At 38.1% G+C, this 15,091-nt stretch overlaps 1 protein-coding gene across 1 annotated transcript in view; it reads left to right on the top strand.

Annotated features, from left to right (window-relative positions):
- The first annotated feature begins 1,062 nt into the window (after window positions 1–1,062).
- HCRTR2 (hypocretin receptor 2) overlaps window positions 1,063–15,091 on the top strand; it is a 91,021-nt gene continuing 76,992 nt past the window's right edge. The window contains exon 1 of the mRNA XM_037152082.2: window positions 1,063–1,288. Within this exon, the coding sequence (XP_037007977.1) occupies window positions 1,063–1,288 (226 nt within the window). The remainder of the gene's footprint in view (window positions 1,289–15,091) is intronic.

Below are 15,091 nucleotides of genomic sequence, written 5' to 3'. Positions count from 1 at the left end.
TGCTCACTGAGAACAAAAGGATCCTGAGCCAATCCCAGACAAATCCCAAAAGACTTTTCTTAAGAGACCAAATCAGTGAATGAGAGAATGACAGGTGATATCAGTCCTGAGTCAATGAGGAGAAAGACCAGTGGGGTGTGATATTCACCAGAGAAGGAGCCCTTCTGTTCCTTTCACTCCATCCTGCTGAGATCTGTTTCAGGCTGTTTGGTATGTCTCCTTTGCTTGACAACATTAACCAGGAGCACATTTATGACCCTTAGTGTCCTTTAAGGATTCGCTGCTGTATTTCATATGACAAGCTGTTGTAAATACAAATTCCAACTAAATATATCTTAAATAGCGTTTTATGCCCCAGCTTGGGGGAAGGAGAGAGGAAGAGGTGCCTTAAAGACTCAGCAACTGCTAAATTGGCAAAGCCAAACACAAACGTTAAAACAGTTATCTGAAATGACTTCTGCACAGCCCTGCTGGAGGAACACAGTGGCTCCTCCCCATTACCTTTATATGTACATGAAGGAGACAATTGCATCAATAAACCCTGTGTTAATCATGTATTGACATGCACGCTATGTCCACAGACCTACACGAGTATGGTTTATACAAACTGCACGTGAGAAGTGGAGAAGAAAAAAGTAGAAAAGAGTAAGGTTGAACCTACGGAGAAACAGGTTAAAATAATTTTCATTACTTTTTTTCCCCTCCCACTTCAGCTCTCCATCAGCGCGGGAGGAGGCTGTGGGCTGCGGACTCAGTGCTGGAATGAGAAGTAATTGAGCTTGAGCGCAGGCCGAGGTAGCGTCTCATCCTCTCGGTGTCACTGCTGCAGCTCCGGGGCCGGGTCCCTGGGTGCACAATCGTTTGCGAAGACAGCGAATGCGCCGCAGAAGTTGCCGGGCGTAGGACTCCGGAGGCATTGGCTCGATAACTTTTCACGTCATTTTCTGCTCTGGAGCCCCTTCTCTCCGCTCCGCGCAGCCTTTCCCACGGCGACTCACCAGTGCTCATGGGGAAAGGGAAGAGCAGCTTGCAGCACTGAGCCAAACCGGACTCGAGCCCGTGATGTCCGGCACCGATTTGGAGGACTTACCCCCTTGTTGCAACTTGTCATCTGCTTCGGAGCTGAATAAAACTCAAGAGCCCTCTTTGAACCCCACCGACTATGATGAAGACGAGGAATTCCTGCAGTACCTGTGGAGGGAATACCTACGCCCGAAAGATTATGAGTGGGTCCTGATCGCCGGGTACATCATCGTGTTCGTGGTGGCTCTCATTGGGAACGTCCTGGGTGAGTCTCCTCCGGAGCAGCCCTCTGGAGGGCTGTCACATCCCCTTCGGCTCAGGCTGCAAAGGCTCGGAGACCCCTCCCTCCGGCTCGGACGCAAACAAAGAGGTCGCTGTTCTCGGGGTGGGGTTTTCTACCAAAAAAAAAAAAAAAAAAAAGTTTTTTGATTTTTAGGAACCAGGACTGAGCCCTGGAATGGTGATTCCTTTTTTTCTGCAGGGAGAAGTGGGGGACCGCGTTTCTTAGGCGAGCACCTGGGTTACAAGTGCCAGCCAGCAGAAGGGCAGCGACGGGGATCTCCAGGTGGATTTTGAGTGTGGGGAAATTAGTCATCCTTTTGTGTAACGTGGCTGGGTGTTCGGGGGTCTGGGGAGAGGTAAAGCTGGCAGAGCGCAAAGCTGTGCCTCTAAGGAGCGAGCTTGCTTGGGCTTTTGAAGTCACAAAGGATTTTCAGAGGAAGTGGAGTGCCCTTTGGCGCGGAGGTTTAGGCTCTGTCCAGAGGTGGTAATAAAAGGGTGGAGTGTAGAGACGGAGGAAAAGCAGGGGGTTCGTTCATGCACTGTAGCTGACTTACACAGGAGCCGTGCTGGGTGCAAGCAAGGAGGGGCATCTGAGAAAAGTGTCAAAGAGATGACAATCATTCATTCACTCATTCATTCATCACTTATTCATTCATCCACTAGACCACCATCCTGCCCCCCCCCCCGCCAGAGGACGTTTGTTACCACGCTTGGGAAATATTTGTAACTGATTTTTAACCCAAAGATGAGACCAAGCTTAATGCTAGGCTCTTTCTATTTGTCTCTGTCTAGGTTTGCATGTAAACCTCCCCTCTCCCCACCTCTGCACAATTTCTGAGGGTTGGGGGGTAGATGCAAGGGTGATATGGTGGCTGAGGTGGTTGAGTTTATTAGGACAGCTGGGAATCTACTTAAAAGAACAGCTTTGCAAGGGAGAGGAGGACTTAGCATGAATTGTGAATGGAAGGAGCCATGTACCTGGATGAATGGAGAGTGGGAGGCGCTTCCTATGCAGAGGGCAGTGTGGAGGGAATCTCTGTTGAAAATAACAGGAGGAGATGGGGCTGTGGCGGGGGGAGCGGGGACTAGGAGAAGGTGCTCTTGATTTTCAGCTATAAAAATGGAAAAAGAGGAGTCAGGTGAGAGGCTGAGTGGCTTTGAAGCCCAAAGCAGAGAATTTGTAGCGTCAGTGGAGGATAATAAGGAATTTATCAGGCTTTCAGCACTCACCTCATTTTTAGCTTCTCTCCCCAAGTATGTCAGTCTGCTCAGGATGCACTGAAAGGAGTCTCTTACCAGCTCAACAAGTGGAGTAGTTGGTAATATGTTGATGGAGAGGTGTACTGGGAAAGTTGGTAGAATATTATGTGATAAGAAGAATAAGACTTCTCTGAGAACTTCAGTTTTGTTCTTCCTGTATTATTTTTGATTATTTTTTGTTGGATTTTTAAAGGTATACATAAGGGAATCTTTTGGGGATGTAAATAAGATGGACAAAGGTGGAAATACACATGGTTAGGGCCCTTTGTTATAAGCATATATCTATTAATATAGTGCTTATTTTGTTTTCTTTCTTCTTGTCATCCTCAGCGTTACAACTATTAAGACATGGCCACTAGTGTAGCAACATTTCCCTACATTATGCCAACACTTAATGATAAGTTGATATTCCAAATTGAATATCTGTTGAGTTCCTAATGTGTGACAGACCCCTTCATATACACCCTCTCACTTAAACCTCAAACTAACCCACGTTTGACAGAAGAAGCAAGGCTTAGAGAAATGAAAGGACTTATTAAGGAACACGATTCAGATTTGGTTCCATTTCATGTGACCTCAGATCCAGAATTCTTCACTGATATTCCACTCTATAGTGAAAATATATATATATAAGGAATAAATTCCTGACTTTCAATTGTCTGCAAGCCTATGAGACACACTTCCTGTTCTCTTCTGCACCTGTGTTCACTGCTAATAAATTAGCACAAGAGGTTGATGGATCTGTCATTCTCTCCAACAAAAATCTGGTCATAGAGAATTGTCATTGCAGTACAGTAAACTTTTGACATGTCTTTCAGGAAGAGCTACAAATCATGATTTTCCTTCTCTAATTTTATTTCAGGCTTAATCTCTGTGATAAAAGTTGCTCCTCTTTGCTGCTATTTTATTATAGCTTTGCCCAGACCTGTAAGGCATGTTATATCCTAATTGACTAGTTTAGGGCAGCCAGCTTGCTAGTCTGGGGAGTGCTTTAATCTCGAAAAGGAAACACCTCTACAGTAAGAGGATTTATTTCATTAGGTAAAGGAAGAGAGCACTGTCCATAGCCCCAAGTGCTGAAATGGCCAATTGTATTCAGCTTAAAAAGAAATATTTACTCAAAGCACTGTGTTCTCAAGATGCTGACAGCTATTTTACTCAGCATTGAATGACACTGAAATTGTCTCTGGCTGAACTGAAACCTATTCTTTGCTGACATATTCCCTGAAAGTTGATGAAGTTAAGTTTGACATTTAAATAAATGAGCAGTGTCATTGCTCACAGACAGCTTCCTGCTCTCTGATGTCACTGTCAAATTTGCAAAATGGATTAGATTGAGAATTGATTTTTCCTCCCCCTAGTGTATGTAATTCTATGCAGAGAGTAATAGGACATCACCTTATTTTGTAATATAAAGAGGCAACATTAGGTTTGAAGGTGAAATACCACATTGTAGGTAGTATATGTCATCGCTGACCCTTTGGGTCCATTCACTGTTTGCACTTGCATGTAACTGAATACTTGGAAAATCTCAGTCTTATTGAATTTATAAATGTTGTGTACTGGTTAGAAGGCATGTCGCCCTGCCCCCAATGTTCTTTTGTGAAGTCATATAACAGGATGACAAAGTCTTGGTCATCCCCATCTTATTTTCTTTACTCAACGGTTGCTCTCTTTCATTAATGCCCTCTCCACTATCAGATGCTTTTTTTCCAGAGATAGAGAGCAGTTTCCTGAAAAAAAAAGTGACAAAAGTCATTAAAAATAAGGCAAATACTCCACTACACAGAATTTCACTAGTGTACTTTTTCTAATAAAAAAAGTACATGTATGTTTAATTACAAAATTTAAGTCCTTGAAGACAAGGTGGGGCAGGGTTCTTTTTGGGAACAGTATTTTCCCCATATCTTTAAAATTATGCCCCACAAAACCTATTCCTAAGTACATCTTGTACTAAAGTCAAGTGGCTGCATTCAATTATTTAACCAGTATATTTTGAGCAATATTATGTTTTTAAAATTAATGTGTTTTGGGAGAGAAAGCTCTTGGGGACACTCAAAGGAAAATATTTAATTTCCTTTTTGTTATTTTTTTTTAGTTGAAACTGGATGGAGAGATAAGTTCTAGTCAGTTCAAACATTAAACATTTGGAGGAAGTGAGCAATTCTCTGCCTTTCTTACTTCTGCATTTAGACATATCTTCATTTTTACCTGGAATGCTTTTATTTCTCCTGTCGTTGTTTCCATATGAAAAATGAGGAGAATATTCAACCAATGGTATGAGTTCAGTGATGCTTTTTCCCTCTTTTATGACCATTAACAAGTTATTAACCTCTCCAAATCTGTTCTTTCCAGTTGAAAATTAAGGCTGATAATGCATGCCTTGTAGAAATCTGATGAGGATATAATATATAGATATCCTGTATGTAGATATATAGAGAGGAATATGTATGTATATATGTGTAAATATATCTGTATGTATGCATGTATGCATGTATACATACAAAATATGTGTGTGGATATTGCATATTTTTTCTTGACTCATAGTAAACACTAAATGCTGATTTGTATGACTTCATTCTGACTGTGGAAATCTCTTCCCAGTGTGGTTTGCAGTCACCTTCTGTCTCCATGTCTGTGGTTCTTTAGCTCTTTATGGCCTCTGCTCTAGCCTTTTGCTGAATTGAGTGTTTTACTAAAATAGTAAAATTGATCTTGCCTTTTCTCAATTGAGTATTTTGCTAACTAAAACCGAGTTGGCGCATGTTACTCTCCTTTTTCATACCAGCTCTAACAGGTGCTTTGTGCCTTTATACTGACTACTTAACATTGCTTTCCCACCTCTCTGTGAAAGTCATTCCTATCATGATAATTTTTGCCTCTCACACACACACAGCTTCCGTGTGCCTGCACTGCATCCCATTCACAGAGATTTGCATTGTTGGTGGGTTGGTCTACCATTGTTTATGTTTTAAACAGCAACCACATATGCACAAATGCACACTGGAAGTAATATGTTGGTTTAGCTCAGGTAAAGCACGCTGCCTATTAAGGATTTACCCAATAACAGTTAACTTAAGTCCAGTGGATGGGACAGGAAGAATGACTATAATAGGATTTCTTTTTACACAGCTAATCTTATGCCCTGATTTTGCCCTATGCCCTTATGCCTGAAATGGCGGTTACGGGTTCTCACTACTCCTCAGCCTAAGAAACACTTCTTTGATGGTTCTCCTAATGCCCTGTTCGGATCTGTCGGTGTGTGCAAACCCACCCTTTCCTATGTAGGATGCAGAAAGAGAATAGAGATAATATATCACTCATCTCTACCAGGACTCTGTAGAAGTCAAGAATAGTCACTGTAAAAGGTAATATGAATATACTCAATAAACTTTAAATGTGTGTTTTTAGTTACAGAGTGCAAAACATGCTTATCTGAATAAAAATTAAAGTGATGCTTCCACATTTTTACTAAAATCATAACCACTTAGTTTTACTGGGTAAAATAAATCATGCTTTTGAGTTACACAAAAGCTCAGTGATAATGTTTTAAATGTCTGTCTTTAATATAATAGAAACAATTATCATGAACAGACACTAATGAGATAACATGTGCTGCTGATAATTGGAATGTAATGGATTCTTTCTATATTTGAAAAAGTATGAGTAAAGTGTGATAATGTAAATAATACCAATTTTCAGAAGAGGCCAAGTCTGACATCCAAACACAAATGCAGTATTCCAGGCTTTTTATTTTATTAGTGCACAGACGTGCATTTTATAGATATATATATGATTTTAATCACTTAATAGTTTAGAATGTATTTGCAAATCTCCAGGTACTGCAGCTATACTAGCTTTCCAAAGTCCCTGAACTCAGCTCCTCAAATTTCAGGAATATCCACCACTGGTATTATTTCACTGGTGAAAAAAGATCTTTCCATCTTTCTTCTTGCAGCATTCCGACATATTCCCCACCATGAGTGATGTCGGCTCCGTTAATTAATGGCTCACTGGCAGGGGTCAGTCAATGTCATGTGGTGGGTGAAGTGGAGGGTATTCATCTCGAGTTCCTTCCCTCAAGGCAAAGGAAAGTGAAGAATATTTATTGAGTAGTATGTGCCAGGCTCCACAATGAATGTAACTATTTCATCGATGTTTCATAAAAAGCTCTTAAGGAGGAAATTAATAGCTTTGTTTTACAAACAAGAAAACTAAAATCCAAAGAGCTATTTTAACTTATTCCAAAGTTTAGTCATACAGCACGTAGCAGCACTAGGTTTCAAATACAAATTTATCAGGTTCCATGGCCCATTTGTGTTCCATTACTTTATCCTGTTTCTCTCCTTTGCTTCTAATTCTGATTGAGAAACACAGACAGAGAGAAAGTGGAAATGATACTTAGGTGTGCCCTCTAGACAATTTACAGAGTTGTTCTGGCATGCTGCCACGCCAGTTCTCTGACAGACTATACCTCTGAGCTCATCTGATAAACTGATCAAGGTCAGGCTCGTGTTACTTCAAAAGAGAAAATTTCAAGGTAAAGTAGGTGCTGCCAAAAATGCTTTTGCCTGGTCAGGGGGTGAGTCACTGGATACATGCTAGATAATTTTGGCCAAAGATTACGTTGTTATTGAAGATGCTATGTTTAGACATGATTTAACACTGAGGGTCTAACACTCACTATCTCACATGACCTAAAGATTTCCCCCTTTTTTGAAACTTACTTAATTTATTTATTTTACTTGAATTTTTTAGGGTGACACTGGTTAACAAAAATCATACATGTTTCAGGTGCACTATTCTACAACACATCATCCATACACTGTATGTGTGTTTACTTACTGCCCCAAAGCTACCCCAAGTGTAGTGTCTGTTCAACACCATATATGTCCCCCACACCTTCCTCCACTTCCCACTACCCCCCCTCAACCTGCAATCACCATACTGTTATCTGTGTCCATGAGTTCTTTATTTTCTTTGTTGCTCAATCCCTCCATACCTGCACCCATATCCCCTGACAGGTCAGCCTGCTTTCTATCTCTTCAAGTTTTCAATCTTATACATGCATTTTATTTTTTCCTAATTAGTGTTAACTTTGTAAAGATCATAAGTTTCTTTTGATTTGACTGAATAGGTCCATCCTTATATCACACAATACATTCCTAGAGCATAAGGGTGTTACCTTTAGACATTGACAATAGACCACTTTGAGATGCTACTAGATGAAATGTACAACATATATGACCAGTATTTTAATAGGTGGTTTGTGGGACTGAATTTGTTCATTTCACCTTTGTTCTCAAAGAGAGATGATCTCTTAACAAAGTAAATGTTTTATATGTATATTTAAAATAGGTTATGTTGTCTCACAAAAAACAAACTTTAGAATAAATGTGCACTTTATTCTTTAAAATATTTTGTGATTATTAACATTCAGTCATTTCCAGTAATCTGCTTTCAATATCAAATACACATGAACAATGTTTAATATTTACATGGTATTTTCCTCTTCAGAAGATATCGTTATATATGTTGTCTCATTTATGCTTCACAACAATATTAACAAGTAGTTCTTAATTAGTGAAGAAATAATTCAAGTACTTGAGTCACCTTAAAAAAGTTTGAGTAGATGCAGCTATGAAGGGGTTATGTGTCAGCCTGGGAGAAGTTTGCTGGTTTCCTGAATAGAAGAGACCAGGATAGCGATGTTAACTACCCTCATCTGGCTCTCAGCTGTGATGTCTTTGATACGTGGTTTTTGTAACAGTATGTGTTCAAATGTACACTAACCAAACTCACAAACCTGGCAAAAAAAGAAAATAAAAGAGTTCGAATGTTTTAATTTAAAATAAGAAGTTACTCTCATGAGCCCCAGAATACTTGAAGTCCTTTCCATCATCACAACCTCTTTCTGTAGGCATTGCTTTATGAGAGCTCTGTTGGTCTGAAGAGCTAGACTACGCCTACTAGCAAATAAACCCTGAATTCTCACTGGCTTCATATCACAAAAGTTTATTTCTTGCTTATGTAATAGCTAAAGTGGGTTGGGGAGTCTGTTTTACCCACTAACTCATTGTCCAGGTGTCCCCCATGTTTTATGCACCACCTTAACAGGTGGCCTCCGTGGTGACCAGCCTCTAGGATGCTCCATTTTGGGGTCTTCATGCCCACGTGTAGTCCCCTTTTCACACTGTGCCAGGGTTGGGCCATGACCAGAAGATATAGCACAGGGAGTAGTCTGTTACTTTTGGGATTACATTATAAAAGATTACAACTCCTGCTTTGAGTTCCCACTCTTTCTCTTGCTCTTGGATTTCTCGCTTTGAGGAAAGTAAGATGCTTCATTGTTAGCAACTCGTATAGTAAAACATTAAAAAATCCATCCAATAGCCATAGAGAAAATGTGGCCTTCTAACAACCACATGTGTGAACGTGAAAGCAAATCTTCCAGCCAGGTTGATTCTTGAGATGCCTGCAATAGCACCCTTAACTGACACTTAATAACAGACAAAAAAAAATCTAGCTAAATTTCTCCCTGATCCCTAACCTTTTAGAAGCTGTGAGATAATATGTTTGTTGTTTTAAGATTTTTTTTAAATTTGGGGGTAAGTTGTTATAGAGTCTCCTAAGTTGTCATGATAGCAGAAATGTGAACTAGAAAAAGTGTACAGGCACTTAACTACCTTTGCCCAAAAGCTACACATGTCAACTGTACCCCTAATCATTTGGCCCAAACCAAACACATTGTATCACCCTAACTACAAATGGGGCTGAAAAATATAAAGAAATTTTGTCTTTGGAAACCATACAATAGTTAAAAGCATTTTTAACTTGCATAGACTCAGAATAAGAAAATTTAGCAATCATGTTCTTAATGGCATAAGGCTAAAATGAACTGATAACTATAATCACTTCACACTTTAGATCTCTGTCAATAAAAATAACTTATAATATTGGGAAACTTTTTCTAAGTTGATTACTGTGCTAAGAATCTAGAGGAAAGGGTAATAGAAATCATGAAACCTACACTCTAGGTGGAGAGACAAACAAATTAATAGATTATTTCAATAAAATGTGGCAAGTGCTCTGGCAGATGGTGATAGGCTGTAGTGAAAGTATATAGAGGGTACTTCATTTCAACCGAGGGATTAGAGGAAGATCCAGGAGGAGATGACACATACACTGAATTTTAATGCATCAATTCAAGTCATACAGGTGAGGAAAATCCGGTAAGGATGTCCTAACTGGAGGAAACAACATGAAGTGAAATCAAAGATGCGTGAAATAGCATAGGCTATGAAGAGAATGTTAAGCAATTGGGTAACTCAAGTGTAACTGAGTACGAGGGGAGTCTAGAGATGAGGCTGGACATTAGTAAGGGTTGGGTTAGGGAAGGCCTGTGTACGTACTGAAGATCCTGGCTGGCTTTGACGCTGGCGTTTAAAGGGAGCCTTAAAAGGTTTGAAGGTGAGTGCTGCCACTGGTGTGCATTTTTCACGTGAGCATCCTGGGACTAATGTAAAGAAAGTCCAAAAGGAGATAGGCTTGTGAGGGTTTTACACTGATGTTGGGGTTCGTTAAGTCAAGCTGGCTTCAATAAAAAATAGTGATAATAAAAGGCAGTAAAAATTATCTAAATAATTACTTCTATGAAGGTTTCTATATGCTGTATAAGAAAGAAAAGAAGAAAGTGAGAAAATGAAGAGAAAAATAAAGGAAGGGAAAAGGAAAAAGACTAAAATTAGGAAAAACCTTGGTATTTTTTGTGTTGCAGAATATTTAAATTTGAGAAGAAATTTCTGTTTAAATAATTTTTATATTTTTCCTGAAGGATATATGTAAGAATCTTACATGTAATGGCCTTATTAATATTTTCCAATATTCTATACAGTTTTCATTAAAATAATTTTTATAATAAAATTTTTGGAGGTTTCAAAAAGTTACTATATTCCCAGTCATCTATTATTTTGGTTTTTAGATAATTTTTAGCCTCAAACTAATATTAAAAAGATGAAAATTTGAGATCTAATTTTTTTTTAATATCGTCTTTTTTGAAAAAAGATTTTATTTACTTTTAGAGAGAAGGGAAGGGAGAGAGAAAGAAAGTGAGAGAAACACCATTGTGTGAGAGAAACATTGATCAGTTGGTTGCCTTTTCCAGGCCTGAGCTGGCATGTACCTTGCCTGGGAATTGAACCTACAAACTTTTGGTATTTGGGACAATGTTCAATCCACTGAGCCACAGCAGTCAGGATGATTTTTTTTATATATTCAATGAAATCCCTATATATTTTTACTGCAACCTACTTAGAATTTTCAAAAGATGCTCATTTAAAATGTATTCTAAGTGGCATTTTTATCATTCAAATAATCAATGAAGATACCACATTGACCCCAGGTGAGTCCTGAGGGAATTATAGGAAACATTTCTCTACGAGTTGACTTGTTAACATTTCAAAATTTTTAAAACTGTGGTTGGCTTAAAAAACTTTTACACAGTAGAGTATCAAGATGTTGTATCATAAAGTTCTACACCAAAAATTTATACATTATTAATAAATGTTACATCCAGTACATTTATTTTTTAATTAAAATAAAACTATATAGAAAAATTAAAAATGGAAAATAAATACTTTTAAGAAACCTTTATTCGCTACTCCTAGTTGACAATAGGAATACAGTGGAGACTAAAAATTATAATATGCTTTTCTAGATTTCCAGTGAGTTTTTATTCCTACTGAGACACTCTAAAATGAATTTATAAAGGACATGGCTTGAAACCATTGTGGGGCCTTTATTTTATCGCTATATTTCTAGAAATGGGGTCAAAAATGTACTGTCTATACTAATTCATTTCACCAGTTTAGAATGAATTTGATGAGTCATCCACTTTGGTAGGGAACTATTTTGCCTATAAATTCTATTCTGAAGCCAATTTGTCTTTCTTAAAATGTGCAAATTGTGCAAATATTTCTGGATAGTTGTACAAAGATATGCTTAAGTGCTTATGAAACCATTCGTCAGTGGGTGAAACTGAGTCAACTTTTCATTATGATAAAATAGCTTAAAAGTGAATATTTCCAATTACAGTACTTATTATTAAAAAATCCTGAATTTTAGAAGGCTTTAAAACATACATTAACAAATCTCACTAACTGGTATAAGAAAGGACTTCGTAATTACTGGGAGATTTACATGCTTAGGCTTGATTTACCCTCAGACACAGGAAGCCTAGAAAGACCTTGCTCTTTAAAGTCATCAGAGATGGTGATGGTGTCTCATGGATTCCTGAAAGTCCATAATCCAACTGTGTAGATTTATGTGTTTTATTTTTCCCAGGCATAATGAACTTTGCAACTAATCACTGAAAGGAAGCCAAATTATCTCAGTGGAAATGGAAGAGTAAGATTTTAAGAACTAAAAATCTCGTAAATAAAAACCTGTATGTGTGCACACACACACATTTGGGGGACTGCTCTGACTGGGGACTGAACCTGAAACCCAGGCATATGCCTTGACTGGGGATCAAATGGTGACCCTTTACTGTGCAGGATGACACCCCTCACTGAGCCACATTGGTCAGGGCCACCCAAGTTTTTTCATGCAAGATTAAGAAGTTACCTTCTGAACTTTAAACACGCCAAAACTGGTATAAGGCCTTGACTTTCCTAGAGTTAAGAGCTATTTTCAACTACCCTCTGAATAAAAGAACTAGCTTTTTGGAAGAAAAAAAAGATAAATACACCAAAGATGCATAATTACTTGAATTAACATTCCTGTAAGAAGGACTACCTCTTGGTCTCATTGATCATTGTGGCATAAGTTCATTCTCTTGAACAGACTCAATATATTCCTGCTTTAGAGCCTTCACACTTTCTAACTCCTCTCACACTCTCATGGGTGGCTCCTTCTCAGGTCCCCTGTCACATCTTTTGACAAGGTCTCTATGAAGGCCCGGTCTCTATGAAGGCCCCTCATGTACCATGATACCATTCCATTTTATTTTGTCATAGAACTTACTACTTTTGAAAATATACTCTTGGTTTATTTGTTCATTTTCCTGTGTCTCCCTTAAGTATCATGTAAGCTCCATGAGGAGAGAGCCTTTATTTTTCTTTTTTGCGGATATGTCCTCAGTGTCTAGAATAGTGCAGCAAATTTTAGCTACTAAATAAAGTATTAGATTTCCCCCAGGAGAAATGCTTTAATTATGAGTACATTAAAATGGGCAATACAGGCTTTACTTTTTTTCTGTATATGATTTTCAAATAAAACCTCAGTAATTTGAGTTATGTTTGTGATAGTTTTGGTCAATATCTTAAGGAACACACTCTTTAAAATGAATATTATATAATTACTAAAGAAGTGTTTTGGGGACTATTTGCAAATCTCTTCCCAGCACTGAAATTCCCTTAACATTACCAAGATACTATTTGACTCTTGTCAAGTGGGACTTAAAACTGTGCTGCAGCAGGTTTTTTTCTCTCCTCAAGGAAGTTATACCAAGATCCTTCCAAATAACATGACGTATTCTACGATAACTGAGGGGAACATGTAATGTACACAATTCTTACGTAAGCCCTCTTTGCTCTTTGATTTGAAGTAATTCTTAGTTGTTTTCTTTTATGTTTTCATAAAAGTCCAAGGAAACATTTGACCATTTGTGCCCCTCCCATATGCAGGAAGAGAGCTGAGGCTGAATGTTACCAGGACTCCACACTTTCTGCAATAAAAAGAGCCAAACATACCCTCATGCGAGCCCCGGATGTTTCAAGAATGCCCACAGAGACTCAGCCTTGAGAATCCTTTCTCTTTCTGCCCATTGCCAGTGATATGACAATTCTAGTCATAAGTGCATGAGACAGTGCAGACAATTGAAAAAACTCTACTTTCAGATGGAGCATGAGAGCAGTGTTGGTAATAACCAAATAGTTCAGATACTTTATTTAATGAGGAATAAGGGGAAAATCCTTTTGGCTAAATCTGAACTCCAGTTTCCTGAAATATCCATTAAAATTATAATTTTTTAAAAATTAAAGTGCTGTCTTGCTCAGAGAAGGGAGGCATTGCTAGGAGACCCTTGACTAATTAAACCAATTTAATCAAAACTTCTCATTGCTGTGAATTAGGTAAATTACAATAGAATTTGCATGTTATTCTTTTGAGAGTTGTTATATTGCCCTAATTACATAACTCTTCAACATTTTAGTTAATCCTACAACAACCTCTGTGATTGGGCTATATTATTCACTCTTCTTTCCAGGTAGTGAGTGACATTTAATAGTAAAGAGCTCCTTTTGTGTCACTTTTCTGAATAGCTGTTCATGTTCTCACTTTGCTTCCCCATTTCTGAATACTAAATAAATACAATGCTCTGTTCTCCTTTCCATTCCTCCTGGGACAATGCAACTATGATAATGTGCACAGCAAGTTGAGAAATAGAATGTGTGTAGTTTAAGGAAAATGCACAGATTTTTATGTGCATCTTTTGGGTAAACTCAATTGAAAAGGTCTGAAGATTCAGTGCCTAATCATCATGGTCACGTTGGTCTGTAGCTTGGTGTAGGTACCTGGAGAGAGGGGTAGAGGAGCATCAGTAAAAGTCAAGCCTGGCATAAATTTTTTTCTGTTGATACACAGGAGTTCATGAGACTCCTCTGAGTGCTCAGTCACAATGGCAGTATCTACTGATTGTTGGTGTGATTCGATGTCATGTAGATATACCTTTATCATCCAAATGCAGGTAAAAGCAACTCAGTGCAACTATAGCAGCAAAAGGTGCGCAAAATATAAAGCGACCTGAACCAACACATGGATTTTCAAAGGCTTATCTAATTTGGAGTTATTTCCTTTTCTTATTTCATTCAGCAAATATTTATTGAATGCCCAGAATGTGCAATCTGTTCTATCACATTCTGTGGAGGAAACAGAGAAGTGAATGAAGCATGGTTCTTACCTACAAAGAATTTCTAATGTTGAGGGAGAGGCTGACATGTAACCAATAGACCATACTGTGAGAGTTATTGAAGAAGCATACGCTAAGTGCTAGAACAGGGAATCATAAGAGTTAGATCTGAGTTGGGGTAGGAAGTACTCCTTTCCATAGGGAGTAGCATTTGAGGTATTGTTGGTATATAAATATAATTTGAAAAGTTCCAAATGATGAAAATAAATTATACCTAAGTTGATAAAGTAATCAGAGTAAATTTATGATTGCTTACATATATATAAATAACTAAGCTGAAAATGTCATTCAGGGAATTCCTGAATGTAAAATGTAGATTTCCATGAACTTTTCTGAGTAATTTCAAGTAACAGAAACTTCAAGTAATCTCCTTTGATGCTTTGTATTCTTCCTATGGCCTTCTTTATTTTGTGAGTATCACCACACAGATAGGTACCTGTGATGTTATAATGTGGTAGATTCAATGTAAAAAGTCTTCGATCCCTAGAGTTGTTTGAAAATAAGCTCTGATATATCAGAGCTCCCAAAGGAAGATTAATATAAGACAATGGTAATAAG

This window comes from Artibeus jamaicensis, unplaced genomic scaffold (genome assembly GCF_021234435.1).
Source record: "Artibeus jamaicensis isolate MK-2021 breed Jamaican fruit bat unplaced genomic scaffold, CSHL_Jam_final contig_484, whole genome shotgun sequence".
Taxonomy (NCBI): Eukaryota; Metazoa; Chordata; class Mammalia; order Chiroptera; family Phyllostomidae; genus Artibeus; species Artibeus jamaicensis.
The sequence above is the reverse complement of the archived record's forward strand: the minus strand, read 5'-3'. Positions and strand labels throughout refer to the sequence as shown.